The 27,669-nt window shown below is 59.4% G+C and overlaps 1 protein-coding gene across 2 annotated transcripts in view; it reads right to left on the bottom strand.

Annotated features, from left to right (window-relative positions):
* Window positions 1–22,796, bottom strand: part of SBNO2 (strawberry notch homolog 2) — a 36,745-nt gene extending 13,949 nt beyond the window's left edge. The window contains exons 1-4 of one of the 2 annotated variants that reach the window (XM_075543737.1): window positions 22,670–22,796; window positions 14,180–14,390; window positions 11,018–11,094; window positions 9,938–10,058 (exon numbers count right to left, since the gene is read on the bottom strand). In XM_075543737.1, coding sequence (XP_075399852.1) covers window positions 9,938–10,058; window positions 11,018–11,094; window positions 14,180–14,299 — 318 coding nt within the window. In that variant the 5' untranslated portion in view covers window positions 14,300–14,390; window positions 22,670–22,796. Of the gene's footprint in view, window positions 1–4,355; window positions 4,512–9,937; window positions 10,059–11,017; window positions 11,095–14,179; window positions 14,391–22,669 lie in introns of those variants that run through there. The other variant, XM_075543745.1, reaches the window with a different exon arrangement.
* Window positions 22,797–27,669: the final 4,873 nt, after the last annotated feature.

Below are 27,669 nucleotides of genomic sequence, written 5' to 3'. Positions count from 1 at the left end.
CTCCACTGACAACATGACCAAAGTATATGAGACCAAGTGTTGCCATCGCGGCCGCTCAGGAGCAGTCTAGCTGTACTTCTTCCAGGAGAGTTCGGTTGACTCTGTTAGCAGTCCCTGTGACTTTCAATGTTCTTTGCCAGCACCGTCGTTCAAATGCATCCGTTTGCCCTCGGTCTTCCTTATTCAGCGTCCAACTTTCACAGGCGTACGAGGCAACGGAGAATGCCGTGGCTTGGATCAGCCATACCTTAGTCTTCAAAGTAACATCCTTGCTTTTCAACACCTGGAGAGATCTGATGCAGCAGATTCACCCGGTATAATGTGTCATTTGATCTCCTGACTGCTGCTTTCATGAGCACTGACTGTGGACTCTGGAAAGATGAACTCCTGGACAACTTTAAGCTTTCCTCTGTTTATTGTGATGCTACTCTAGGTCCAGTTGGGAGAGTGGGGGTCTTCTTTATAGTGAGTGGTTAAGTCAAAGAATAGGCTATAATCCTTGACCCTCCTCAGTAAAGTGCCTCAAGTCCTGCTTACTTTTAGCAAGCAAGGTTGTGTCATCTGCATATCAGAGACTGTTGATAAGCCTTTGTCCAATCCTGATACTACATTCTTCTTATAATCCAGCTTCTCTGAAGAACAAAGGAATCCTGCATTGTTTAAAATCAGGAAAGGCGTGTGTATCACCCTCTCACCACACTTGCTCTGTGTGCTGAGCGAATCATCAGAGAAGCTGGGTTACAGGACGAATGTGGCATCAGGATTGGAGAAGGGCTTTAACAACCTGAGGAATGCAGGTGACTGGACCTTGCTCGCTGACAGGGAGGAGGAACTGAAGCACTTGCTGATGATGATTGTTACCATGACATGTAGAAAAGGGTAGAAGTTGTCAAGGACTTTGTCTTGCTCAGATCCACAGCCAATGCTCATGGAAGCAGCAGTCAAGAGATCAAAGACATTGCATTGGTCAGTCTGCTGCACAGACCTCTTTGGAGTGTTGAAGAGAAATGATGTACTTTGAGGGCTAAGGTGCGCCTGATCCCAGCCGTGGCGTTCCCCATTGTATCGTATGCACGTGTAAGGACGACTGTGGAAGAATTGGTGCGTTTGAACAGTGGGGCTGGAGGAGAACACAGTCAAAAGAACAGGCGGATCTGTGTTGGAAGAAGTGAGGCTAGAGTGCTGGACAGGTTGTCAGGAGACACCAGTCCCTGGAGAAGGACATTATGCTCGGTAAAGTGGAGGGGTGGTGAAAAAGAGGAAGGCCCACTACGAGAAGGACTGACACAGTGGCTGCCTCAATGGGCTCAGGCATACGAACACTTGTGAGGATGAAGCAGGATGGGGAAGTTTTTCCTTCTGTTGTGCATGGGGTCGCTATGGGTCAGAGCCGATTAGATGGCACTTAACAACAACGGATGATTGGCGAAGTAAGCAAATTGAGTAAGTAAGGTGAGAGGATACAACCCTGACGCGCACTTTCTCTGATGTGAAACCATGCAGGATGTCCTGGTTTCTTCCCACAACCGCCTCTTGCATATACTGGGCCCGCAAGAGCACGCGAAGTGTTCCGAATTCCCACTCTTCCCCAGGCGGTCATAGTTTGTTAAGACCCACACAGCCGCGTGCCTTGGCAGACTGAATAAAACAGAAGTAAACATCTTTCTGGTGGTCTCTCCTCTGAGCCAGATCCTGACATCAGCAATGATATCCCTTGGTCCATGTGCTCTTCTGACTCCAGCCAGCACCTCTGGAAGCTCCCATCAATGTGCTGGTGCAGCTGGGTTGGTCCTGATGGCGCTGTGGTTGTGCACTAGGCTGCCATGCTGGGGGGTGGGCGGGGCGGGGGGAATGCAGCACCTCAGTGTGGTCTTGATCTCCTGTCCTTAGTGGGCAGACAGTGTTGGTTTGTGTGTTGATGTGAGGTTGGAAGCTCCATCAAGTGGTGACAGGTGGAAGCAACAGGCAAGTCCGGGCAAAAGTGGCACAGACATGGCTGAGGCAACCCCAGGCTGGAGCAGGCCCATGGAAGCCACAGCCTCCCTTCAGAGCACTGGCCCTTCTACGAGGCTCCCAAGAGATGAGCCCCAGAAAATGGGTGCCCAATGCTGTACAGAACGAATGTTCTCATGACCAACCAACACACAGGCACAGAGAAGCAGGCAAGCTGGAGGTGTGGAGGAGGGGGGCCGAGGACATGGCGAGCAGAGGCAAGCCTCCCAGAGCCAAGAGCACCTCCCGTGAAGCGGTCGTGTGGCCCGCAGGACAAAGGTCATCCCCAGTAAGCTAGGGCTTGACCTGAAAGCATCTGAGTGTGACCAAAAGGCCTGCAACAACTAAGGGGGCCGGGGAAAGACATCGCTGGAAAGAGAACCCCCGAGCATGGGGCACAGCCAGTGGACACACGGCGACGGGGTGGCCAGTGGACACCCATGAAGGGCATGACCAGTCACACAGGACCAACACCCTGAACTACCCTCCCTGACTGAACGGAGATCATCTTACAAGAGCTGAGCCTCCTGGGTAAACTGTCACCAGAAACTTGTGGACACGCTAAACCTCATGTGTCCAGACAACGAAAGTGCCCTGTGGCTAGTGCCCACACCTCTCAACTCCTCCCCATGCCCCGACAGGACTCGCACTGACAGCTGGGAGTGTATGGCAGGGCTCTGGGGGGGCGGGGGGCTCTGGAGAAGCAGCATGAAAGTGGAGGCCCAGCACCACCGCCTGAGCATGGCGCCCACTGCACAGCATGCCCATGGGTCACCAGCTAAGATGGACAACAGCAACAACTGAGGGGCAGGCGGGACAGTCCCAGTTGCTCGGGGGGAATCATAGGACAGGCCTGGGTCCTGAGGAGTTCATGGGAGGGGAGGTGGGGTAGATTGGGTCCTGGTGGGGGGGAGTCTGTGGGAACTGAAGTGGGAGCCGGCACTTAGCCAGCCTGATTTCTGGGAATCTTACCCCAACCCACACCACCCCTAGTTGGGATCCTTTCAGGGTGGGGGCCACCTTGAACCCTGGGACAGGAGAAACAGGCTGTGGACTGACCCAGCCTGAGTTTGGGGCAGAAGAGAACCCCCTCAGACCCTTCCTGAGTGGTGGGCAGGGAAGGAAGTGAAAGGTCTCAGGGCGGGGATACACACACAGGCTCAGCAGAGGCAGGCCCTCGGGTCTGGGAGCCCTACAAGGACCTCTAAACACTGAAGTCGCAGTTGCCTGTTTGGACTGCCTTTCCCATGTGAGAGGTGACCCCATTGTAGACTTGGGAGAGGGCCTATAGCAGTGTCCCCAATCTCCAGAGAGCACCTGAGAGGGGTGTATCCACTGCAGACCTGGGAGAGGCCCCATGGAAGTACCCTGTCTTCAGCAGACAAAATGAGGGGGGCTCATGTGATCCCCTCCCTACCACAGAAGTAGGGCAAAGGGCTGGGCAAGAGCCCCCTACCATAGCAACATGGTGACCTCAGAGGGGAGACACTTGATTGACAGTATACCTGGCCAGATGAGCAGGTCCCCAGCACAGGGAGGGGTCAGGAGGAGAGTTCAAACTGCTAAGATGGGTGGGGAGGGGACTCACACACAATGTCCCTGCTCCCAAACACCCCCCATTCGACCATCAGAGACCCCCACCCCCAAGGGGCCACCTGCCAAACTGAACAGCACCAAGCTCTCCATGCCAGGCCAAGTCTGAGAAATTGCGCACAGCCTCAAACCTTCAGAGCCCCTGCTGCAGGAGCTATCCAAAGGCAGCATTGGTCCCTCCCCCTGAGCTGCCCGCACCTGAGGCTGGGCGCCGGAGGGTGGGACCGGAGGCGGGGCTTGGCGCTCGCACAGCGCAGCCCCAGCCACACCCCCCTTAGGACAGCCTGCCTCCGACTCTCTGTTCAGTACCCACCCACAACAGGGGTCCCCCGGGAGGGTGGACACCATTTCCTCACCCCACCTTGAGTCCCTGAGGAACTGCGTTGGGGGAGAGGGGGTCTGAGTCATGGGGACAGAGGGTCTGTCCAGCCAAAGCCAAGCCCCAAATCATACAGGACCCTCATCCTGCTCGCAAAGCCACAGAACAGTGGCGGATGGGTAGGGACACGCCTACACAATGGGGGTTCCTAACAGCTCGCAGAACAAGAGTTCCTTTCAAGGACACCCCGCCCCCCAAGCCACCCCGTGACCATGGGAGGCAGAGACCACCACCCCAAGACCCCCAGAAGAACATCCCCCTCAATCCAGCTCCCTGCCTGTGGCAACTGCTCCAACCCCAAGTTCCTACAACTCTTGGGGTCACCATGCAGGGTCGCCCTGAAACCGAGCCCGCCCCGTCCCGCCTCCCCCCTCCCGCCCTCCCAGGTTACCTGGCCGCCCAGAGCGGCGAAGCGCAGCCAGAGGTGCAGCCGGGACATGGCGCAGGGCTGGCTCGGAGGCGCCGCGGCTCCGCATGACCTCGCGGGCCGGGCGCCGCGGCCGCCGGCGGGTTAGTCACCGGCCGACTTCCTCCGCAGCCGCTGACTGTCGGGAAATGATGGGCGCCGCTTACCGGCAGCAGCGCCGGCCTTACTGGACGGGGCGGCTCCAGCACTGGTGGCCGCCCCAGCACAGCCCCGCCTCCGGGCGACCGCACAGCCCTCCCTGCTCAGCCTCAGTTTCCCCTCCCACTGCGGGCTAGGAAGCCCTGACTAGAGTCCCTGAAACCACCCTCCCTTGGAGACTCTCTGCAACAGACCATCTGCTAGGGGCTTGTCAGGAGTTGCCCTTACAGCCCCACCTCCAGTGGCCCCCTGTCCCAGAGTGGTAGAAAGCAAGGAAAGGGGATGCTTGCCCTGTTGCAGCCTTGGGTGGCCCTAGCTAGGTGGACAGGACCCACCTGTGCTGACCAAGCTTACACGCTGCCCTCTCCAGCTTCAGGGTCAGCCTTGCCCTGTCTGATGGTGCCAGGGAAGGGCGGGGATGACAACACAGGACTGGGGAGATGAGTTCCTGTTTCGACCTCCATGGGGGTGCTCCCCATGTCTGCAAAGTCCTATGGAGTGTCCCATGTGTGTGCAAAGCCTGGGAGCACTGTGTCTTCACAGTGCCTGTGCAAAGCGGGAGGAGGGGTGTCCTGTTTTGGTACAAAGCAGCCCACAGTGACAGGACAGCACGGCTGGACAGAGAGCAGGGAAACCTGCACACAGCCCACCTGGCTCTCTGCAGCACCGGGGAGGTTTCTCACTGTCCCCCACGGAAGGGAGGCGGGAGGCCCATGCAGAATGGCGTCGAGTCCCCAGGGGAGGGAGAGGCTCTCCAAGAAAGAACACTCTTAGTGCTGGGGTCTCAGGAAACCAGCCAGGCGGTGGGGCACCCAGCCCCACCCACACCGAGCCCTGTGTGCACAGCAGCGGTGGCAGGAACCCAGTGCCCAGCAGAGGGATGGCCTCAGAAGGAGCCCAGGCAGAGCAGCACTGCCCCGTGGGTCTCCAAAGCTGGACTCTCCCTTGGAGTAGCTGGGGGTTTGAATGCGAGCTGACCTTTCAGTTAGAAGCGCAGTGCTCAGTCCGCTGTGGCACCTGGGCGCCTCCAGCACTGGAGGCCGTCTCAAGGGCACCGCAGTCCCCATACCACCCACCACCTGATGGGCCTGGGCCAAGGCCTGGGAGGTCTGCTAGGGCCCGTGGGCACAAGGACTATGTATCTACCTCTGCTGCAGGCTGACCCACGAAAGTCATGGAAAGGGCTCAGACAAACCAATATGGTGAGGGCATCAGGTGCTCAGAACCAGTTTCTAGGGATACAACACAAATGGCCTGACAAGGATGCAAAAAGACAAGGTTTCACATGCTACTGTGGACAGTGGCAGCTGGGCATGAGCAGCTTGTGGACAACCATCTAACATGTAACTAGCAGCCACTCTCCACCGGAGGGAAGACACAGGGACACAATGGGTCCAGTGCACTAATGTCCCCCACACCAGTCTGCCCTCCCTGAGCCCAGAAGAACTACATGTTGTGTGGCCACCACTGCTGACCACCCTGACAGAGGTCACAGCAGGACCTGGAGCAGGGGAAAGAAAGGTGGGACAGCATTCACACTCATAAAAAAGACCTGGCTCAGGGCCTCAAGACTGGCCCATAGTCGCGGTTCTGACCAGGAACTGACCCCACACACGAGGCGCAGTAGGTGGGCAGCCACACTGGGCAGCTCACACTCCTCAAAGCAAGTTGTCACTCGGCATATGCACAGCTGGATGGAAACGCAGTCTGCTCTGTGTCCTCAGCCAGGAACCACTGAAGACAAAGTTAGGACGCCCGGGGGCAGACTCCAAACACAGTGCACCCACCTGCGGAACCACTGAAGACAAAGTTAGGACGCCCGGGGGCAGACTCCAGACACAGTGCACCCACCTGCGGCTTGTGCAGGGGGTCTCCTGGTGGGGCATAAAAAGACATTTCCCCAGCTTTGTTTCCCTCAAAGATATGCCAAAACCTTAGAGACACATGGTGGGAGGTCAGCTGCTTAGAGATGTTCTCCCTGAAGGCATTCTGCCATCAGACTAATGTCTGGTCCACTGTAGGTGGGCTCACACCCTACTGATAAGGACAGTAATCATTTCCATGGAGAGACAGAGGACAGGTCAAACCTGCCCAGTGATATCCAAAGTTAGGCTGCCTTCCTGAATCTAGGGTCAACCCAACTTGTCACCTATGTACCCCCAATCAATACCCTTAGATCTCCCCCTCTTATTACTGTATTATCTATAGTGCAATCCCTTCCTGTGATATGTCTTTACCTGTAATTAGGGGACTTGCCATGCCCCCCCAAAATATATAGCCTTGGTTAGAAATAAATCCCCACCCCCATTGTTGCTCTCTCCCCTGTCCCCATCTCCCTGTTCTCTTTCCCCGCTCCCTCTCCCCTGCCATTCCCACCTTCCATATCCCCAAGTGGCCCACTAAGCGGGGCTGAGGTGAGCATGCTACCATGAAATGTGTCTGACTCCTTCATTTTACTTTCTCTCTTCTATGTTTCTATGTCTCTACCAAAACCTTTACATATTATCGCCGTACAATTGTGCCTGCTGGGCCTGTGAGGATTTGTTAGGGGCTGGCTCTCCTGACATCTCCTGAGCATGTCTGAACAGAGCTCAGCTCCGAGGAGGCAGCAAGTCCACTGTCCGGTGCCCGTCCATGGCAGCCATACTGCAGGAGCTCCACTGACGATGAGGAGGGGGTTCACAGCAGTTTGCCCACAGAGCACGAGATGGCTGGCTGATGAGCAGCCCTGAAGGGCCCCTCAAGAAACCACCCCCACAGGAGGACCCAGGGCTGGGGGGCACAGGTTGGGCGCTGAGTTCGGGGAGAAGCCTATCTGGGAGAGACAGGTTATGAAAGTGGGGTGTCTACCCCCTACCCCAGGCAATGCCCCACCATTCTGCAGGGGGTGGGCTTCTGGGTGAAGATGGGCTGTGGCTCCAATGGGCGAGAGAGGGGTTGGTAAGGGCATTGCTCCAGGAGAAGCTCCTGCTGCAAAGAGCACTGGAGGAGAGTGGTGGTGGGTGGCCAGATGTGACCCTGAGTAGGCGGGGGACACTGAGGTGGGGTGGGGTGCAAGGATGAAGCAGGGATCATGGGCACCCCAGAGTAGGGGCAGAGGCTGGAGGTAGGGGGGGGCAGTTGCTGAGAGAAGGCTATCTGGGGGCCTGGGCAGAATGCCCCCAGACGCCTACAGGCCCCACCCAGACCTCACCCCCACCTGTCTGCAGGCTCCCCAGGGCTGTTTTCAGGCACCCCTCTAGAGCAATCCGCAGGGTCCGCCCCAGGCCCCACCCTCCCCCTCAGCTCTTCGAAGGAGGAGTGGGCGTGCCAAAGCTTCCTGTAAGAAGAGCCCAGCCAGCTCTCCACTGTTTACTCTCTGCAGAATGACTGCCGGGAACTGCAGAGCAGAGGGTGCAGGGCCAGCCGACCCCTGATCCCCCCAGCAGCCACTCAGCCCGATCAATGCTTGTGGCCCACAAATAGGGGAAGCTACCACTTTCCCTGGCCAGCTATGACCTCCTCCTTCTCAGAAGGTCGGGGGCAGCAGACAGCATGCCCTTACCCACCTGACCTACCTCACCTGTTTGTGGAGGGCACTTGGACATGGCTCAGTCCTGTGATGTGGCAGCTTTGGGTGGCCCTAAGGGGACCCCCCCAGCAGCGCGGCGGCAGAACTGCATCCAGGCTCTGAGCTCCCCCACTGGATGTTGGGAGGCTGCCTGGCAGGCTGCTCAGAGGGGCACAGTGGCCTAGTGTTCCCAGTCCCCCCAGGAGAGGTTGCCTGACTGCACGGTCCCTAGGATGGTCAAGTTTGGGTCCCATGAGCTGCCTAGCCCCATGGGAAGCCGACACCAGTCGCACATGGAGGTGGGGCTGCTACGAAGCTGGGACTTGAGCTGAGCTGTGTGCACTGTTGACCAGCTGCCCCAACGTTCGGGGGGCGGGGGGTGGGAGTCCTCCGGGCCCAAGCCACAGCAGCAGGCTTACCAAGCACCAAACACTTCCCCGATTACACCAGTCCCCTCCACCCCGTCAACCCTGTAGAACCCAAAAGGGCTCCCTCCAGAGGCTACGGGGAGAAGCGTCTCCCACCTCTTCCAGGTTCTTGAGGTCCTGCCATCCTAGGCCCCAGCCCTTCCTGCTTCTTCAGGTCTCTACCCAGTTTTATGAAGACGCTGTGGTCAGGTGGCTCGGGTGACTCAGGATCATCTCCCCCGACACTTCATGTCACCCAGCTCAGGGACCATCTGCCACACCGGGTTCACATTCCCAGGTCTGCACAAGAATATTTGAGGCCAGCACCCATGGCCACACCAAGTCATCGGCCGTAAGTCTGTCTGCAGCCCAAGGCTCAGAAGGAAGTCTGTCAGACCCTACGCTCATGTGCTGGCCCCTGGTCCCCTGCAGCATGATGTTGTGGCGGGAGATGCAACCACTGGCTAGGATCTGAGGGCAGGCCTGTCAGCAGGCCCAGGGGACCAGGTGACAGAAGAGTGGGGCAGAGCACATTACAAATAAAAGGGGGGAGAGCAGAAGAAATGAGTAGGGGGTGAACTGTCTCTATGGGCCCCCTCTGTAGAGAATCTGACCTTAAAGTCAGGAGCACTTCTACCCCTCAGATAGCCCTCTGTGCCTCAGTTTTCCCTAAGGATAAAACACCAGCCCACCACAGCAGGGCTCCCTCCCACATAGCCAAGCTGTGTAGGCAGCCCAGGGTCAGGGTGTCTGAGTGCAGGGTGGAGGCCGGGGTCAGGGTGGTCTGCCCTGCACTTGGCCACCATGGTCACACTGACTCAGTGACAGTGGTCTGGTGTGGAGGCACTACCCAGCAAGTAGCAACAGAGCCACAGGGACAGAGTCAGCGCAGGAGTGTGCTGCCAATCTACATCACATCTGAGTGGCTGCATAACACAGGGCCAGACAGACCAGGACATGCCCCCCAAAGACTGGCGTGCAGCCCAGCCTGGCCCTACTTACCACGTGCCACAACCAGCTCCCTCCATGTGCAGCCCCACGCACCAAACCCAGCAGAGCCTCCCCGACTGGGAATGACCCTCCAGGCAGTGGCCTGGGGACAGTCACAGTGTAAAGAAGTCCCCATGGCACTGGGAACAGCTGCACCCTGGAAAGACCCTGAATGTCCCTCCAGAAGGCTGCCTGATGTGTCACCAGAGTGCCAGGGGCTGTGGGGACAGAGGTGTAGGGGGACAAGTGTAGGGGGATGGTCGGGGGAGAGGCGGCTGTGACCATGAGCAGCTGGGTGGAAAGGTGGCATGGGAGAGTGGGGGGGAGGGTACCTGGGGAGGTGGGTTCAAGCTGGGGCCTGAGGCCATGGACAGAGCCATAGTTAACTGGGGAGGTCCCTGCCCATGGGGCTGCTTCCCAGGGACCAGCTGTGTCTGCCTGGCACCAGAGGTCCATCTTACCTGAGGGACGTGGCTGCTCTTTGGTAGGTAGCTGCGGTCATAGGTGGAGACATAGCTGGTATCTGGGCCAGATTGGCCTCCCACAGCTGGGTACAGGTAGGAGACAGAGGTCCCAAACTGGCTGGAGGAAGAGATGTAGAGAAAGTGAGGGGTCCTCGTTCTAGGCCCTGGGGAGCCCACTCCACAGCCATCTGTAGAAGGCAGCCAGGCCACGGGGTCGAAGTACACCAGTCAAGGTCGTGCCCTGAGGCTGCCCTGTCTGACCACACTGTCATACACCCTCTCAGGAAAGGGGCTGCTGGGACCCTATGGCTGCCCACATCCCATACTCTGAGACCAACTCTGTCTGAGTACAGAGGGGTCTCAGAGAAATGGCAGCTCTGCGACACAGCCCCCCCCCCCCCACTTCAACCCAGGCCAAGAAACTGGCTCAGGAAGCAGGAGGCTGGACACAGCCAGGAGCAGAGCAATGAGCCAGCTGGTCCTCAGCTGTGGAGCTTGCTGCCTGCCCCACAGCTTTAGGCCAGTGCTCTGGGTGCGCTGGGAAGAGCCCCTTCCCTAGGCTTCCCTGCTTACAGGTCTCCCACCCTGGGGTCTATCTCACTCTGAGAGCGCTGTTCAACCTAGCAGGAGAGCACTGGGTGAGCCTGGGCCTGGAACCCACCTCTTTCTGCCTGCTTCTATCCCAGTGGTTCCCCAAACCGCTCCTTAACCAGAGGGCAGCTCCTAACTCCTGAGTTCCAGAGGTGCCCCACCCCAGCCCTTGGACTTCCACCCAGCAGGGTCTGACTGCTCAGCTGCTGCCCTTGGTGGGAGTGTCCCATTTACCCCCTAGAGTTCCTGGACACCCCCATGGATTCTGCCTCACAGCATCCCTGCAGGCCAGAATGGTGGGCCTGTCGCTGTATAGGCTGGAAGCATCCAGGGGGCAGACAGCCTCACTTTTCTCCTGAGGAGTGGCTGGTGGGTCTGAATCGCTGGCCTTGCAGTCAGCAGCCCAGCATGTAACCCCCACAGGGGAATGGCAGAAGGTCAGTTTTCAGCCCACGCCTCCCCCCATGCCATCTCTGCTGCACTTACTGGCTGTCACTGGGGAAGGCCGGGTATGGTGCTGACGGGAAGTAGCTCTCCCACCATGGGTAGTGCAGCATGGTGTTCTGGAAGACAGGAGGGCAGCTCAGGGCAGGCCGGAGGAGGGCACCTCTCTGAGAGAGCAGGCTTGGTGCACAATGACACTCAGGGGTGTTCAGTGTCCAGGCCCCAGAAGGGACGAGCCGAATGACCCAGCGAGTTGGCTGTGAACATCTGTGTCACAGAACTGTGTGTATCTGTGTCTGCGTGTCCTGTCCCCAGGAACTCCGTGTGTGTGCGTGTGTGTGTGTCCTGTCATGGGAAGCCTTGTGTGTGGGGGGGGGGAGGGTGGTGTCAGCTAAATGAAATCTTTCAAAATTAAAAGCTGGGGAGGCAGAGCCCCAGGCCCCCCCTAGCACCAAAGCCCATGGCTCCAATGAGGGGCACAAACCGCCAGGGGCCACACAGTGAACCTGCAACGTTCTGGAGTAGGACTCAGCCACAGTCCCACTCTGCCTCTGTAACAAACTCTGAGCATCCCAATTGGGGGCCAGTGAGGAGGGACTGCTGAAAGGTGAATTAAAAGACTGTGAGCCCAGAAGGTATAGCCTGATGGCGGGGTGGGGCGTGTGCTGAGGGGCTCTGGTTTACAACAGACCCAGTGTTGCCCAAACAGGGGCCATCCCCCGTGCTCCCAGATCAGGGATCCTGGCAAACAGGCCCAAAGCCTCAGCCAGGAATGTAGACCTGGTGAAGGCAACCAATCAGAGACACCTGTCCCCCCTCACACAAATAGCCTGACCCCCGTGAGCCAATCAAAGCCTTCTCAAGGATTTTCTATAGGCCCTGGGACACAATTGGCCCAAGAATAGCCTTGTGACCCCAACCAGTAAATCAGAGCCTTCTTTTCATGGCTCCTCCTCCAAGGAGGCAGAGGCTAGGATGCGACTTGCTCAGAGACTGGCACTTGATGCTGACCCGCCAGTGATGAAGCTCACACGAGGATGGCAAGTGGGGCCACCAGGTCAATGAGGATGGAACACTCAATCAGCTAAAGTTTCCAAGCAAGGGCACCCGTGTTGGGTTAGGACATACATGCACTACAACAACTGATGCCTGAGCAGGAACTGGGAGAACAGGAGGGCCCCCCGTGGCACAGACAACAGCCTGAAGGCAGGCAGCTTCACTCACTAGAGAAGCCTCAGAAGAAAGGCTGGTGAACTCCTTCCTTCCAAACACCCAGGAGACGACCCCTGAGTACAGCTCCTCAAGGAGATGAGGGGATGAGCGTGAGTCAGGCCAGCCCAACAGTCAAAGGCTCCCCCAATCCACCAAAGTCCCTTGCAGGGCAGAGGGAATCCCGGGGCTCAGAGCCAGGGGCTGGCTGTGGGTTGAACCCTGCGCTTTCTGAAAGGGATTCCTCTTGCTGGCTTGGCCAACAACTTAGGAGAGACAAAGACATGATGGGTGACCCTGCCTCCACAGCAGACCTGAGTCACAACCTGGCCTGACACCCCCCAACCACAGAGCCCACGAGGTCACAAGGAGGAAGGAGATTAGGGTGAGCTGCATACAGGATTGGATCTTAGGGTGACCAGGTCAGCTCCATGACTCTAGGCTGACAGTCACAGCTGTGGCTGCATGAACAGACATCCTGCTGCAGACGGGCACAGAGGGCAGACCAGAGGAACCAGGGCAAAAGGGACAGGGGGTCAGAGCAGAAGGGAAGGGGATGAGCGAACTGATTGGGGGGTGGGGTGCAGAGCAGAAGGGCATGGACCAGAGGAGGGTAGGGGGACAGAGCAGAGAGGGGCAGGGGGGACCGGAATAGAGGGACAGGGGTGGGAGAATGGGGACTGGAGCAGAAGGGGACAGGGGAGAGCTATCAGAAGGGAACAGGGGGTGCAGAGCTGAGGGAAACGGGGCGGGGGGACTCTGGAGACAGAATCTAGGAGGATGAGAGGGGAAAAGAGGATGCTTGGGGGAGTGGCGTGGTGGTGGAGCAGACAAAGGGTCTTGTCCTGCGGAACATCCTCCTGTGCTCTCTGTGCTGAAGCAGGGCTGTGCCTCACACCCCCAGGCCTGACATGGTACAGATAGGCCCCACCCACCCCTGGAAGCTCTGTCCTGGGAGGACGCTCCAGAGGCCACTGTTGCTTGCCAAACACACATCACACACACACACACACACACACACCTCAGGAACAGTCCCTGAGGGGAGGAGCAGCAGCGGCAGCACAGCCTGGGACCAACAGGAGAGTCATTCTGGAGAGGACCAGATGGAAAGCAGTCCTCCGATAGGGTGCTCCTTCACCCCACAGCAGCAGGAGGGTCCAGGACAGGTGGGGAGATGAGACTGAGGGCCACACTTCTGGGTGCCAGGGAGGTGGCAGATGGGGTCCTGCCATGAGTCTGGGGCTCTGTCCGGCCCCCTACCCCACTGTCTCCCTGCTACCCACAATGCTGCAGATGCCGTGGTGCTCTCCACCTAGCAGGATGGAGGGGCGGGGCGACTGCTCAGACACTGCCACAGGGCAGCACAAGTGAGAGCTGGAGCTTGTCCACACTGACCACACAGTGGGCAGGGGACAGCGCTGGCCAGAGTCGGGCCGTTCTCATGGCCCAGGCGTGTGGGGATGGACACTGTGGGCTCCAGGGTGAGGGACTGGAGCAGACTGCACGCCTTTCTTCAGAAGCTCCTTCAGTGTGGGCCGGACTGGGCCTCACCTATCAGACCTCGAGGACGCCCAGGCTGAGACCATTTCAGTATGGGGGCCGTGACAGTGACAGTGACACCTCTCACACATGGAGCTCAGCACAGGAGATGAGACTGGGGAACTGGTAGCACCCAGAGACTGAGAGTACCAGGTGAACACCCAGACATTGGGGGCTGTCAGCACCGGGAGAGGTGAGGGGTACGTAAGAACCTGAGGGAGGGGTGTGGGGGTGTGGGGAGAACAGGGGGCACTACTGGCACTGTGAGTCTGCAGGGACCCTGAAGCTACTCTCAGAAGCTGAGTCTGTTAAAGAGCATCAACCCTTCCAACCTCCCTGCTCAGTCCTGAGCTCAGAGGGTGCCAAAGGGCGCCAATAGCCACAGGCACTGTGCGGATGTCAAGGCCGCCCAGTTCCCAGCAGGCCCAGCGTCCCCTACTCAGGCCTGGGACTTACCTCAACACTGGAGCCGCAGAGTGGGGCCTGCAGAGAGGGCCTGCCGTACAGGACGCTGGCCCCAGGCGGGGGCTCCGGCTGGGGACACTCCCCATCCATGGCAGTGCCCACCGCGAGCATGGGTGGCCGCTGCCACCACAGGGCCCAGGCTCTATCTGGGTGTCTCAGTAGGTGGCCGTGGCGGAGAGGGCGGGGGTGGTGGCATCATGTCCTATGAGACAGAGTGCATCTGAGGTCAGTTTGCTGACCGGACGCTGGGACAGCAGAGCCAGGGGCTAGGCACAGATAGGACAGCTTGTCAGGAACAGTGACAGTGGGGTGAGAGGACTAGTGATAGAGGGGCAGGAGGACTTATCAGGGGCAGTGACAGTGACAGTGGAGTGGGAGGACTTGTCAGAGGCAGGGGTAGTGACAGAGGGGCAGGACAAGGCAGTGACAGTGACAGCAGGGCAGGTGATCTCATCAGGGCTAAGGGTCCCTGCTCTGACCCCTACTGGGTCTTGGGATCCAGGTATCCAGTGATACCAGGAAAGCCTGGGTCCCACTTTCATAAGGGTCACTCCCAGAGTGAGTTCTCCTGGGGGTAGGGCCTGGGGTTTGGGAGATGCCCCTGTACAATGGTCAGGGAGCTGCAGCCAGCCCTGCCCTCGGGCACAAGGCCAGGCTGGACTGTGGCCCACCAGTCAGACGAGCTCTGTCCCTTCCTGGGGCACAGAATCCTGCCCTGTCAGCACAGGAGGTCCAGGGCCCCTCTCCCTGTCCCTTCCCTGGACTGTCAGCAGACACAGGCACAGGGCCCTTGGCTGCACAGACACCCTGGGGCAGACAGGCGGTGCTTGGGCCAGTGCAGAGGATGTGCGGGAACCCTGGGGACTTCCAGTCATCGCGGGGTGCTTGTGCAACCCGGGGCAGATAGGCGGGTGGGACTGGAGGTGGCGCAGAGCTCCCATCTCCTAGCTGCAAGCACTAGTGGGAGGTTGGCCAGAAAGAGGCCGAGGAAGGACATTCGTAAGTCCTGGGAGAGCTGGGCCCTGGGTCCTCCCACCTGTCCCCCAAGCCACATTCACCCCTGCTGTGCCTCCTCCCCTACCAGCTCCCTGCAGCTTCTTGCTTGCTGGCAAAACCAATGGCTATGCAACAAGGGGAGGCCCTGTGGGTGCCCCATGTGTCCCGACGAGGTGCTGGGGTCAAGCCCCTGTAAAGATCTGGGGGTCATAGGTCAGGGCAATTCTTCGGTGCCTCAGTTTCTACATCGGAAATGGGCTGTTTGGGGTGAAGGGTCAAGAGCAGATAGCACACAGTGCCAAGTAGCACAAAGGACCCACAGGGCCATATCTGGGATCTGCACTCTGGCCACATGGTGGCACTCTGGTTCATAGCACAAGACCTGTCCCCACCCCAACTGGGGAGGGGCACCCAGACCAGGGTCTCCAGCCTGGTCCTAGCAAAACAGAACCCTTGCTCAGGACCCTGGAGGCCCAGCTAACCGGGATCATGTTGGAGCGTGTGGCCCGTCTGAAAAGCAGAATGCTACAGTAGCCTAGCACCAGCCCCACAGAGACTCCATGTGCTGAGGGGCTATCCTGGTCCTGGACAGCAGGCTTGTCACTGGGCAGGGAGCCATGGGGGAGAGCCCCGTGACACCCCCACTAGCATCCTGGCCCAGGTGGTCATGACCAGAGACCGGCCTGGCAGCTTACTGATAAGGAGCCTTCTGTGCTTGGATCACTGAATAAGTGAAAGCAGTATTCGGTGAAGCGGGGAAACACAGCCCCCAAAGTGCATGCTGCGTCCTGGTCCACGGCCACCAGCACCCACTGGCCTCGCCTCGACGGGAGCAAGCTCGGAGAAGACACAGGCCTGCTGAGACCAGAGGGGCTAGATGGTAGCTGGCTCCCATCGCTGCCCACAGCTCCCAGAAGAGCTGGACTGAGTGAGAACACAGGAGCAAGGGGCAGCCCAGACTCACTGTACCCGCCACAGTGGCTTGGTCCCCAAGGCCAGCGTCCTGGGTGCTCTCTCCTCTCTTATTAGCAAGGTGACAGGCAGGATCACAAGATGAAGACTCCATTAATAAAGTGAGGACTAGGGATGGAAGGAGGGCTGGGAGCCGACTGGGTAACCAGGAGGATTCTGGCCTGAGAGAAACAAGCGCCCCTGAGTGACGGGCAGAAGTGCTACCCGTACTTTCACAGAAAACAGAAATGGTGAAACCCCCATGCTGAGAGTAAGCCCATGGCGGGCTCACATCCATTCCCTTGACACGTAGTGCCCCCCAGGGTTTGAGAGGGAGCATGCCTTCACGGTTGAAGGCCTGACAAGTGGCTGGTGGGTTTGAACTGCCACCTGTGATTAGCAGTCTAACACAGGTACACAGACAAAGGCTCACGCGTTTGTGCATGCACACACTCCCTCACTGGAAGAGCCCCTAGAACTGAAGGGGTGAGAATGAGGGCTTACTGGTCTCAGCTCCCCACCCCACTCTGGCCAGGACACTCAGACAGACACATGAGCACTCCTAGATAAACGCACAAATGCACACAGACACACTCAGGCTGACACACACACTCACTCAGATGCACACATGGATGAACACTCACGCAGACATGCATGCACACACATGCACAGATGTACACTCAAACACACACATAAATGCACTCACAGATGAATATTCACCCAAATGCACACACACAGAAGCACTCACAGAGAAACAACACATACAAGTACACATGCACGTAACACATAGCTATACAGATGCACATACACACACACAGATGCCCACACAACAAACACAGAGCACTGAAACACAGCACATACAGGTACACAGGTGCCCACTCAAAAAGACACATACACATCTCCTTGCTGAGCTGGGCCCCCTAAGGGTAGGTGCTGGGGGTAGTGGGCCCAGGACACTCACAAGGTGAGGACAGCAACCTGGTCAGGAGTCAACCTGGCCCTCAGCCCAGCTCCCCCAGACCCCTGACCCCAAGGGATGGGACTGGCCCAGAAGCTCTCTGACTAGTACTTCCAAAGGGTCCCCAGGGACATCTGGAATCCACAGCTCCCATGCCAACACTGGGCAGGGTCACTGTGACAGCCGCCCCAGTTAGCAGAGACCAGGCACCCATAGGGAGGCTGGGAGGTGGTGGACAGGTTCTGGCAGGGACCTGGAGTCTCAGTCTCCTAGCTCCCCTCCCCTCTGTCCTGGATCCCAGCTCCTTAGGGCAGCACTGCCCTGCCACTGAGCTGTCGGAGACAGGGATGAGCCCTTGGCTCCGTGAGAATCTGGGGGTCAGATGCCCAGAAGAATACCCCAGGATAGCAGGAGCTCCTCCTCCCTGTCCCTGCTCCTTGTCCATCTAGTAGCAGCCAGGGGCAGAGGGGCTGCAGCCATCCAGAACTGTCCAGACCAAGTCTAGGGGCCCAACAATGCCCCCACAGTACATCTCCCTTGGGTACACCAAGCCAGAGCCTCATCGAGAAAGAGGTCACAGGGGACCCTGTGCATGTGGGGAACATACTGCCCTGGGACAGAGCCACAGGCAGCCAATGCCACCACCCATGCCCAGGAAAAGGTGGGGACCTGCCAGGGCCCACATCCCTACTAGACAGAGACCCCAACCAGAGGCGGGAAAAGCAGCTGCCGGGCAGCTTCCTCTGCTGGGAAGTGCTTGCTCCAGCCCTGAGCTTATTTGCGGCTTTAAAACCCTGGGCACGCTAAGCTTGTGGTCCCCTCCGGCCTCGACATGTCTTCCCTTGAGCAGGGGTGAAGCCAGGATTCCCTGGGCCTCCCTGTGGGCAGCTCTGCGTGGCCCCACAAAGCACCCAAGGGGCCAGCCTGGGTTCTGACCTTGCACCTCTTGGGGACCTGTGTCCCAGCTTGGCAGACAGTAGGGCTCAGGGGGAGAAGGAGCAAGAGGCTAGGACCCTGCACCTGAGGTCCAGCAGAGTTGGCTCTGTCTGCCTGACAAGTGACCAATAGTGTGGGTCCTCATTCACCGGGCGGGACCCTCTGCTCACATGGGGTGGAGGAGAGGGGGACATAGCCGGCCCCTCTGACAACTGTCCTCTCCAGGTCACTTGGCCACCCACCTCCAAGCTGGCCCCACTCCAGTCCTGCTCACACCTCTTCCCAGCTCTCACCAGAGCCCCATGATCCCCATGGGAGATCCCGGAACCGGGACACTCACCAACACCTCAAGTCATCTGGGGACACCCAGAGTCCTGTCCCTTCTGCCAGGAAGGGACTCTGGGGCCTCCAGTAAGGAGGGGATCACCTTCCTCAGGGCACTCAGGGAGCCCACTGCTGGAGAACGGGCTACCTACTGCCCCCAGGTCCTCTGGGCTGCCCCAGCACTTGGCCAGCTCCCCTGTTGGCCACCCTTCCCCTACGACGACCAGATGATGCTGGTGACTCAGGGCCATGAACTTTGCTGCCCAAGGCCAGCCCTCTTCCAGCCCTCCTCCCCAGGCTCCAACTTTCACTTTCACTCAGGGGACTAAGCAGGGGGTTGAACCTACACTAGGGATGAGGGCTCTGTACATCCAGGGCTCAGCTGCCAGCATCAGGGTCCCTCTATGGAGAGTCTGAGGGTAGTGCTGGGTCCCCCCCCCCCCATCACCTTCCGCCAGTCCTGCCCGCCCTATGGGCACTCTAGGTCCACATCAGGCAGCCCTCAGTGACTCCTTCCCACTTTTACCAAGAAGGGGATGGGCAGGGAGAAGCCACAGGAACTCATAAAAAACTGACATCAGTCCCCAACATGCCCTCCAGGACACCTTCCTGTCTTCAGCCCAGAGTAGCCACCTCTACAGCACTGGTGGGAGGCAGTCAGTGAAAGGCTCCCAGGAGAGCCCCATTCATTCTCTGTCCTCATAGGAGACAGCTCCACGGCCTGCCTGTGACCTGGTGCAGCTGTGCGCACTCACACACATGCACACGCAGGCAACACCCAAACAACACTCCAGCCCTGACCAGTACTCTTGTCACCACAGTGGGTCCCTGGAAGGGCTGGTACAGCCACTTTGTGTATGAACAGTTTTAGACACAGACCTCGTTCCTCGAAGCACACCCGTCTGTGGCCTGTGCTGACCACAAGCCAAGAGGCAACTCCTGTCTCCCTGGGAAGAGACCTGGAGCTGACTGACTTCCAAGGAAGCCAGTCTATGCACCTCCAGGGCCTGCATACAGCCCTGATCCAGCAGCGATCATCGCTGCTTCCCGAACATCCCATCACCTCCGAGGAGACTCCAGGGCCTGTTGCCCCTGGCATTTTCCATATGCGCGCAGGAGAGACCGCCAGCATGTGGCCTTGAGAACATGCGTCTTCCAGATCACCAACTCCCAGAGAAGGCTGCTTTCAGACTCACGGGCCTGAGCCCTTTATGCCACCAGTGCTGTCCCAAGCCGGGAGCAGCTGCGAGCAAGTGACCTGGGATGAGGCCAAGAATGCAGCGGGCACTTGCCAGACCCAGCTCTCCCCCATGGCCTTGGGGCAGAGGCAGGCAGGCACCCCAGTCATGGGGACTGGGGCCAGCAGCTAGGTGTAGGTGGGACAGGGGAGACGGAGACAAGCAGGGACAAGGACTAGGTCTGCAGACTATCTGACTACACAGCCTTCAGCTGGGAAAAGTGACTGAAGGCATGCACACGCAGGCACACAGCACAGGCACCAGTGTCTATTAACACACATGCACACAGATGTGCACAGGCACATGACAAATGGACACAGACATGTGCACACGGATAGTGGATACCATACAGCCTCGAACAGTGTGTGTGTGGGGGCACTAGGGGACTACTGGTATTGTCCTGTTTACAATGTATGACACAATCACCCTCAGATGTCAGGGTCTTCAGAACTGCCTACCAAGTCCAGGAAGGCTTCCTGAGCATGGCTCTGGAGTGATGCCCATGGCAACTGCCATGGGGACCGGGCAGCTCTAGCTGTGGCCTCAGTTTCCCCTCCAAGCTGACACAGGAGCTGACTTGTGTCCTTTGCCACCTGAATGCCTGAAGCCCCTCCCAGTCCGCCCACTCAACTTCACAGGCAACCTGACCCAAGACAGAGTGGCCTGCTGGGACATTGGCTGGGTCCCGAAGCTCCCCACTTGGCCCTCTCCACCTTCCTCAAACATCTATGAGGAGGTGCCCCCGGCACCTGGACCCCAAGTGCCCCAGGACTGCTGACTGGCCTGCCTTCGCCTAGCTGTCCTTCATCCCACCAGCTGGAGCTCCAAGCCCACAGGCCGGCTTCCTCTACCAGGTCTCCGAGGGCAGTAACGTTACGCAGGGCTCAGAAGCCTCTGCCCTGCCCCCTCCAGACAAGTTGGGGGAGAAAGCCAGGGAGCTGGGAGAGACCCAGTCTGGCCAGCAACATGTTCCCCGAGCCACTGGACATGCCACCAGGTCCACTTCTGCCCTGTGCCAGGCAAGTGAGGAAGAATCTTTTTTTTTTTTTATGAGGAAGAATCTTAATAAACCTGCTGCCAGCTAGTCGATTCTGACACACAGTGACACTAGCCCTAACCCTGTGGGTTTCTGAAGCTGTAAATCTGTACAGGAGCAGATAACCAGAGGAGCAGCTGGTGGGTTTGAACTGCTGGCCTTGCGATGAGCAGCTTAAAGCCAACGCGCCATCTTGCCCATTACCATAATATAAAGATTGCAAGCTCAAGTCCACCCCGGATGCTGGGTGCCCCATTAAGTGCCCCGTGGCCTCTCCCTGCACACAGATGGAGGGACTGAAACAGGGTCCAGGGACTGCCCATGGTGGGGAATGAGGACCAGGATGGATGGAGCCTCCTGTCCCCAGCTCTAGACCAAGTGGAGAGATGCTCCCTCCAGGCTGGCAGCTTTTCCTTCCTCAGGGGTCTGCTTCCCCAGGACCCTCCCACTTGCTCCCCACAGCCTGAACCCCCACCTAGGGGCAGTGCAGGTGGTGGGGGCCAGGTGCAGTCAGCCCCTTCAGCCGCTGTACATCATGTGCCTGACCAGCCAGGCACCCCTGCAGAAGCAGCAGCACACAGAGCCAGGACACCTGAGCGGGTGGCAGCAGGGAGAAAGACTATTTCGGACACCAACAGTGTTGTAGAAAGCCAAAGTCAGGGAACGCCGACAAACTTCTTACCATGCTTCCTTCCTTCCAGAAAGTAGACAACTCCCCCCCCCCCCCAGCTGCTCCTGCCTCCCTCCTGGGCCCTCCATGCCTGAGGCTCTACCTGGGACCACCCTTCAGGGCCTGCCAGCCCCACCCCTCAGGTCCCACTGTCCCGGGGCCCACACCCCAGGTTCTACCCCCATCCCACTTTCCTCGGGTCCCACTGTCCACCACCACCTGGGTCTCAGCCCCACCCCTGGGTTGCACTATCCGCCTGGGGCCTGCTGTCCCGCCTGGGGCCCACTCCCCAGGTTCTACCCACCCTGTCCTCCAGGATCTCCCCCATCCCAGTCCAATTGTCCCCTCCAGGATTCCCCCCTCCCCTGTGACACTTGCTCCAAGCCCCACTGCCCCATCAGGCGCCACTGTCTCCCACCCCCTGGTCCCATACCTAGTTCTGGTCCTACTCCCTACTGGGTCCCACTGTCCCCAGAGCCCCACTCCCTTTGAGTTTCACTGTCCCTCGGGTCCCACTGTCCCCAGGGCCTCACTCTCCCTGCCAGGTAGGGTGGTGGCAACAACCCAATCCCTTCCCAGCAGGATCAGCCCTGCGCCTCGCCCTCCACCCCCACGGCCAGGTGCCCACCTGGGTCCCCGCCCTGCCCCAGCTCCAGAAGCCCCGCCGTCCCTCAACACGGCCCCCAGCCCCATCCAGGGTGTGGGGGCCCGACCCTCCCCACCAGACGTCGCTGCCCCCCATGCCCACCCGAAGCCCCCGTGGGGAACCCCGCCCGTTGGAAGCAGCAGGTCTCGGCGTCTCTCCGCATCTGGCGAGGCGCGAGATGGGGGTCGCCGGGGCGGAGGAGGCCGGGGGCGGGCAGGGAGGGTCGCGGGAGCCAGGGAAAGGCCTGGCCGGACGCACAGAGGGGGCGCTGAGCAAGGAGCGGCAGGGGTCTCTGGGGACCCTGGACGGGAGGCGCTGGGCCACGGCGCCAGGGTCCAAGAGTCACCGGAGGGGCGGGTCCGAGGGTCCCCGAGAAGCGGGGGCGGGGCGGCCCGGATCGCGCAAAAGGGGTTCCGGGGTCACCAGTGAAGGACCAGGTGGGGTCGTCGAGGAGCGTGGGGCCCGGAGGCACAGTGAGGGGCGGGCGGGGGGCGCGGAGAGGGGGCGGGAGTTGCCGGGAACTTGGGTCAAGGGTCGTCCCGGAAGCAAAGTCGAGGAGGGCAGCGGCGCGGGGACTGGCCAGGGTCCAGGGCGGCGCGGGGCCGGGGTCACGCTCCCCCCGCGGCCCCCGCGCCCCGGCCCGCGCGCGGGCGGCCAGCAGCTGGTCGGCAGGCCGAGGCTGGGGTCTCGGGATCGAGGTGGGGGTCGCCGCGGGACGCGCCTCACCTCAAACCCGGTCCGGCCGGGCGCGGAGTCCGCGGCACCTCAGTTTCTCAGCGCTCCTCAGCGGCCGCCGCTCACTTCCGGGTTTCGGGCGCCATCTTGGGGACCTCGCGGACTTCCGGTCATGCCGCGGGGCGGGGTCTCGGTGGGCTGTGGGCGGGGCCTCCGAGCGGGCGGTGTCGCGAGGGGCGGGTCTATCCCGTGGACCCCCAGGTCTTCTGTGTCCCTACCAAATGGGGCTGGGGACTCAGAGGAGCCTGGGCTTGAACTCCGACGCTGCCCGGCCCACGGCCTACGCCCGCTGAGCCTCAGTTTCCCTTCCGCAGGCTGTGTTCTCTGGGGGCGCCCTCCCCCAACGCTGAGTTCAGCTCTGTCAGCACCCCCTTTGCAGTGAAAAACAAGGCTCCTGAGAGGGATTGGCACGGCGGCCACACAAAGAGCTCAGACATCCATAGTTGGGAGGCCCATGGAGGTCCAGGCTGTTCATGGGTCAGAACGGACTGGACGGGACATCACTACAACAGCTGGCCGACTCCCCACAGCCATGTCCACCCCAACACTATCTTTCTCTGTTGTCTGGCTCCCCACCTGAATGAGAGCTCCCAGGCCACCCACCCACTGCACAGAGATGGGCACATGGGGCCCCTTGAAAGAGCAAGATCCTGGCTGGTAGGTTCACAGGCAGGGCTGGCTCCTCTGCCGGCCCCGCCCAGAAGGGCTTCCAGGAGCCCCAAGCTGCCGGGAAAAGGGTGGAACTAGGCCTGGCCTGGCACAGGTGGCTGAGCCCTGGGGCAGCTGCCCTGTGACTGGATCCACTGTTTGTGTGAGTGGGTGGGGGGGGTGTAGGCAGGCCTGGCTCAAGCGGTTCCAGTGTGGGAAGCACCCCACCTTCACAGTCTATATTGATGGAGGAGGGGGGCTTGATCCATACCAAATCCAAGCCCACCTGGAAAATCAGGCCTGCAGCCCAGGGAGGAGTCTAGCCTCTGCCTAGAACACCATGGAGAGGTACCTGGAGGAGTGGACATCACAGCCGGGGCTTTGAAGTTTAAGTAGGAGTTAGCCCGCCAGAAATGTGTGGGAAGCGTAGCCCCTCAGCGTAAAAGCTGTTCAAAAGCCTGATTTAGAGGAACCAGGGAGGGGCCTGGCACATTTCAACCCTATAGGGCCCACAAATTTCAGGCCCAAGCCCTCAGACACAGAGAGCAAAAGAGGGAGGACACAGCCAGGCCCTGCAAGGATGAGGGTCAAGGGTCATCCGGAAGGAATCTGCTTCCCTTTGACAGGCTTCAGTCTTGGCAGTGTGGACTGGGTTCTTAACTCAGGCTGCCTTCCCCGGCTAATGAAAATATATCCAATTGAGCAATAGACACTTAAGGTTCCGTCACGGATGCCTTTGCCTGTCCCCTCCCACACAGGATGGGCCACGCCACTTCAGGGACCAAGAGAGAAATTACCAGGAACTTCAAGAGGTGGGTGGCGGAGGGGGCGAAAGGGGAGGGGCAGGTGGCAATTTGCTGAGAATGCCGTCCCTGGTGCCTGGGCCCACACTGTAGAAGTCAACCCAGTCCCCATGCCAGCCCTTGGGGCTGGAGACCCGTGCTACTGCACTGCAAGACACTGAGTCAGGGAGCCATCTACAGCAAAGCCACTTGGTGGTTTTGCCTGCATAGAGGGCTCCCTGCTGGCCAGGGGCTCGGGTGGGGCCAGCCTCCTCAGCACAAGAGAATCTGCCAAGTTTGGGGATTTCAAGGGAATTAGTCATTTTGGGGGATTTCCAGGAAAGCACAGTATGGGACAGCAACGGGGACATGGCTCGGGAGCCCGGGAGCCTGGAGCCAGGGCTGGGGGCAGCCTTGCCGCTGAGCCAAGCTCCGTACCGCCCCCACCACCCCCAGAGGGCTAGCACCTCACCACTCGCTCTTTGGAGATGCTGATGGACCCGAACTCCCTCCTGTTCTGGGACAAAACCAACAGTGGCCAGTGTGTGTGGCCAGAGGGTTCCGGGAAGCCAGTTCTGACACACAGTGGTCCCAGGTGGTAGAGAGAAGGTCTCTAAACCGTGACCTACATGGGACCAGATCTCCAGGGGTTCTTACCACAGAGCTGGGGGCAGGTTTGCACTGCCTGCCCACCCTTCTACAGGCAGCCGAGCACTTGGCTGCTGAACCAGCAGAGCTCCTGGACCAGTGGGTGGCCACCAGGCGCGTTCCCCGTGGCCAGAGACCGAGTGCCCCACAAGTGTCGCACCAAGCCAAAGGCACCACTGCCAGTTCCGGCTTAACGAAGAGCAGACTCGCCCACAGGGGTCCTACAGGGGCCAAGCCTCGGCTGTGCCGGGAGCACACCTGCTGACCTGTGGCTAGAGCCCAATGCCAGCTCGGAACACACCACGCCACCAGTCCCCCCACTCCTTGCAGTGCCCAAGAAACCCAGATCCCTCCTCATTGAGTGGAGCCTGGAAGCTGGAGAGCTTGGGGTGCAGCGTGTAGATGCTAGCTGTGGTGGTGACCCAGAGGCTACTCCTTTGGCCTGATGTACCCACAGCCCCTCCTTCAGCTGCCCTGCTCCTATGGGTACCCTCAGCCCTTTGGTTAGCCCGTGAGACGGATTGCCAGGTAAGACACAGGACACCAGGTTAAGTTTTAATTTCTGCTGCAAGACGAATACTTTTTAATATACTAGGATGTCCCTGGGTTGCTGCTATCAGGTAAGCATTGGACTGCTAGTCTAGCCAACCGCAAGGTCAGTAGTTCTAATCCAGCAGTTGGCTCCGAGGTCTTCTGCTCCTTGTCGAGGCTCCAGTCTCAGAAACCCTGTGTAGGGGCGCCATGAGTCGGAATCAACTCGGTGACAATAGGGGTTTTGCCTGGGTTATGGCCCAGGCAATGGTAAGGACGTCGTCATACTGAAGAAGTATTCATGATACATCTGAAATTCAAATTTGGCCAAGCATCCAGGCCTCCTATACTTTTATATGTGGGATTTGACTGCCTGGCATGGGTCCCAGAGGTGGGCTAGCCCTGGGGGCTGGGTGGTTGGGTTGCCCTACAAGCCTCAATCTGCTCACCTGCTACTTGGGCATGGTCACAGCAGCCTGAAGCTGGAGGCGCTGGAGCCAGGGCCCTACAAAGACAGACAGGTTAAGCATGGGGCTAGAAACGGAAAGATTGGTGGTTCAAACCCACCAGCCGCTCCCAGGGAGAAAAATGAGGCTGTCTGCTCTTGTGAGATTGTCTCAGGAATTCTAAGGAGCCGCTCCGCCCTGTCCTTCAGGTCTCAATGGCAGTAGCTTGTGTGGTTGGATCTCACAGCTGTCCTGTCCTCTTAGCTTAGTGGTTCTCAACTTTCCTCATGCCGCGACCCTTTCATACAGCTACTCATGTGGTGGTGACCCCCAACCATAAAATCATTTTCATTGCTACCTCATCACTGTCATTTTGCTACTGTTATAAATCAGGTGACCCCTGTGAAAGGGTCGTTCGTCCCCCAAAGAGGTCGAGATCCACAGGTCGAAAACCGTCGTCTTAGTAGGAGAACTTCCAGCAAAAATGAGGGTCAGGTCAGTGGGGTTCTGAGGTTCTCTGCCAGTCAGGAGGGGTTGTGGGTTTCCTTCCTGGATGATGTGTCCCTAGAACTCCTAGCCTCAGTTTCCCCCTGGGCGGTGTGTCCCTGGAGCCCCCAGCCTGTTTCCCCTGGGTGATATGTCCCTGGACCTCAGCCTCGGTTTCGCCGCAGGAGTGCACCCAGGAGCCCTCATTGGCCCCTGTCTGGGCGGAGGTGCGCTCCCAGGTCCCAGAGTGGAGGCTGCGCTGGCGGGGCGTTCCGGGTCAGTGATCCTCAGAGCAGGTGAGGAGCGCTCCGTGGGCAGCCCGCTGGGGACCAGGACAGCCACTTCCTGTTTCCCCACGTTCTGGAAAGTCCCGGCGTTCCCGGGTCCGGAGAGCAGCAGGGAGTCCCTCCTCCCGCTGGGTCTCTGGCCACTTCTCCTTCCTGCACCCACTTCCCCTGGGACCCCTCTGTGGTCAGCACCCCGCCCTCCTCCGGTCCTGTAAATCCCTCCTCCCCTTTGCGGGTGCAGAATGGGAAACTGAGGCCCCCCACCACACACACACACACACACACACACACACAATATGAGCCAAGACTAAGTCAGGCTCGTCCCTGGCCCCATAAACTCCGCCCCTGTCTCTCGGTTTCTCCCCAGTCTCTGCCTCCCTCCTGAGCCCGCCCTATCCGTGTGCCAAGCGCGCTCCCGATGGCGGGACCCACCTGTCAGGGGCTGCAGGCTGTAGGTTGCCTGACCTGTCCACAGGCTCTAGCTGCGCTGTCCAGCGCTCTGCGGATCACGGGTCCTCCCCTGCAGGCAGGGCCCACGCAGGCCTGCATCGCCTGCCCCTTCAGGGCCCAGGCAACAAACCCGTTGGACCGGTTTGAGATCCTGCTGGGAACAGGCCCTCCCGCCTCTGTATCTAGACAGGGCCCCAGGGCTGAGGAGTTAGCCAGGGCCTCCACCCTGCCGGACACTGCCCTGGCAGCCCTGCCAGGCCCTGAAGTCAGGGAGCTGGAGGGGGTCCTGCCCTGGATCAGTTTCTCTTGAGAAGCAGGCATGTCAGCTCCAGGACAAAGCCCCTGCGCCATTCCCAGGAAGAAGTGCCTATAGGGAGGGGTGCAGGGCCTTGGACAGAGGGTCACTATGGGGCAGTAGGGAGCTGGGAAAAGGACAAACACCTGTCCTGGAAGGAGGATAGCCAGAGTGCTCCTCAGAGGTGAAGATGGCGAGACTGCCCCTGGTGAACTTTGGTCAGGAGAGAGCAGTCCTGGGAAGGGCTGCACACTGGGTGAAATGGAGGGGCCGCGAAGAAGAGGAAGCCCTCAAAGAGATGGATGGACACAGTGGCTGCAGCCATGGGCCCAGGCATAAGAACGCTTGTGAGGATGGCGCAGGACCGGGCAGTTTTGTTCTGTTGGACATCCGGGCACTTTGAGTCCTAACAACAAGG

This window comes from Tenrec ecaudatus, chromosome 1 (genome assembly GCF_050624435.1).
Source record: "Tenrec ecaudatus isolate mTenEca1 chromosome 1, mTenEca1.hap1, whole genome shotgun sequence".
In the NCBI taxonomy this organism is placed as follows: domain Eukaryota; kingdom Metazoa; phylum Chordata; class Mammalia; order Afrosoricida; family Tenrecidae; genus Tenrec; species Tenrec ecaudatus.
Note: the sequence above shows the minus strand (reverse complement) of the source record. Positions and strands in the feature narration are given on the sequence as shown.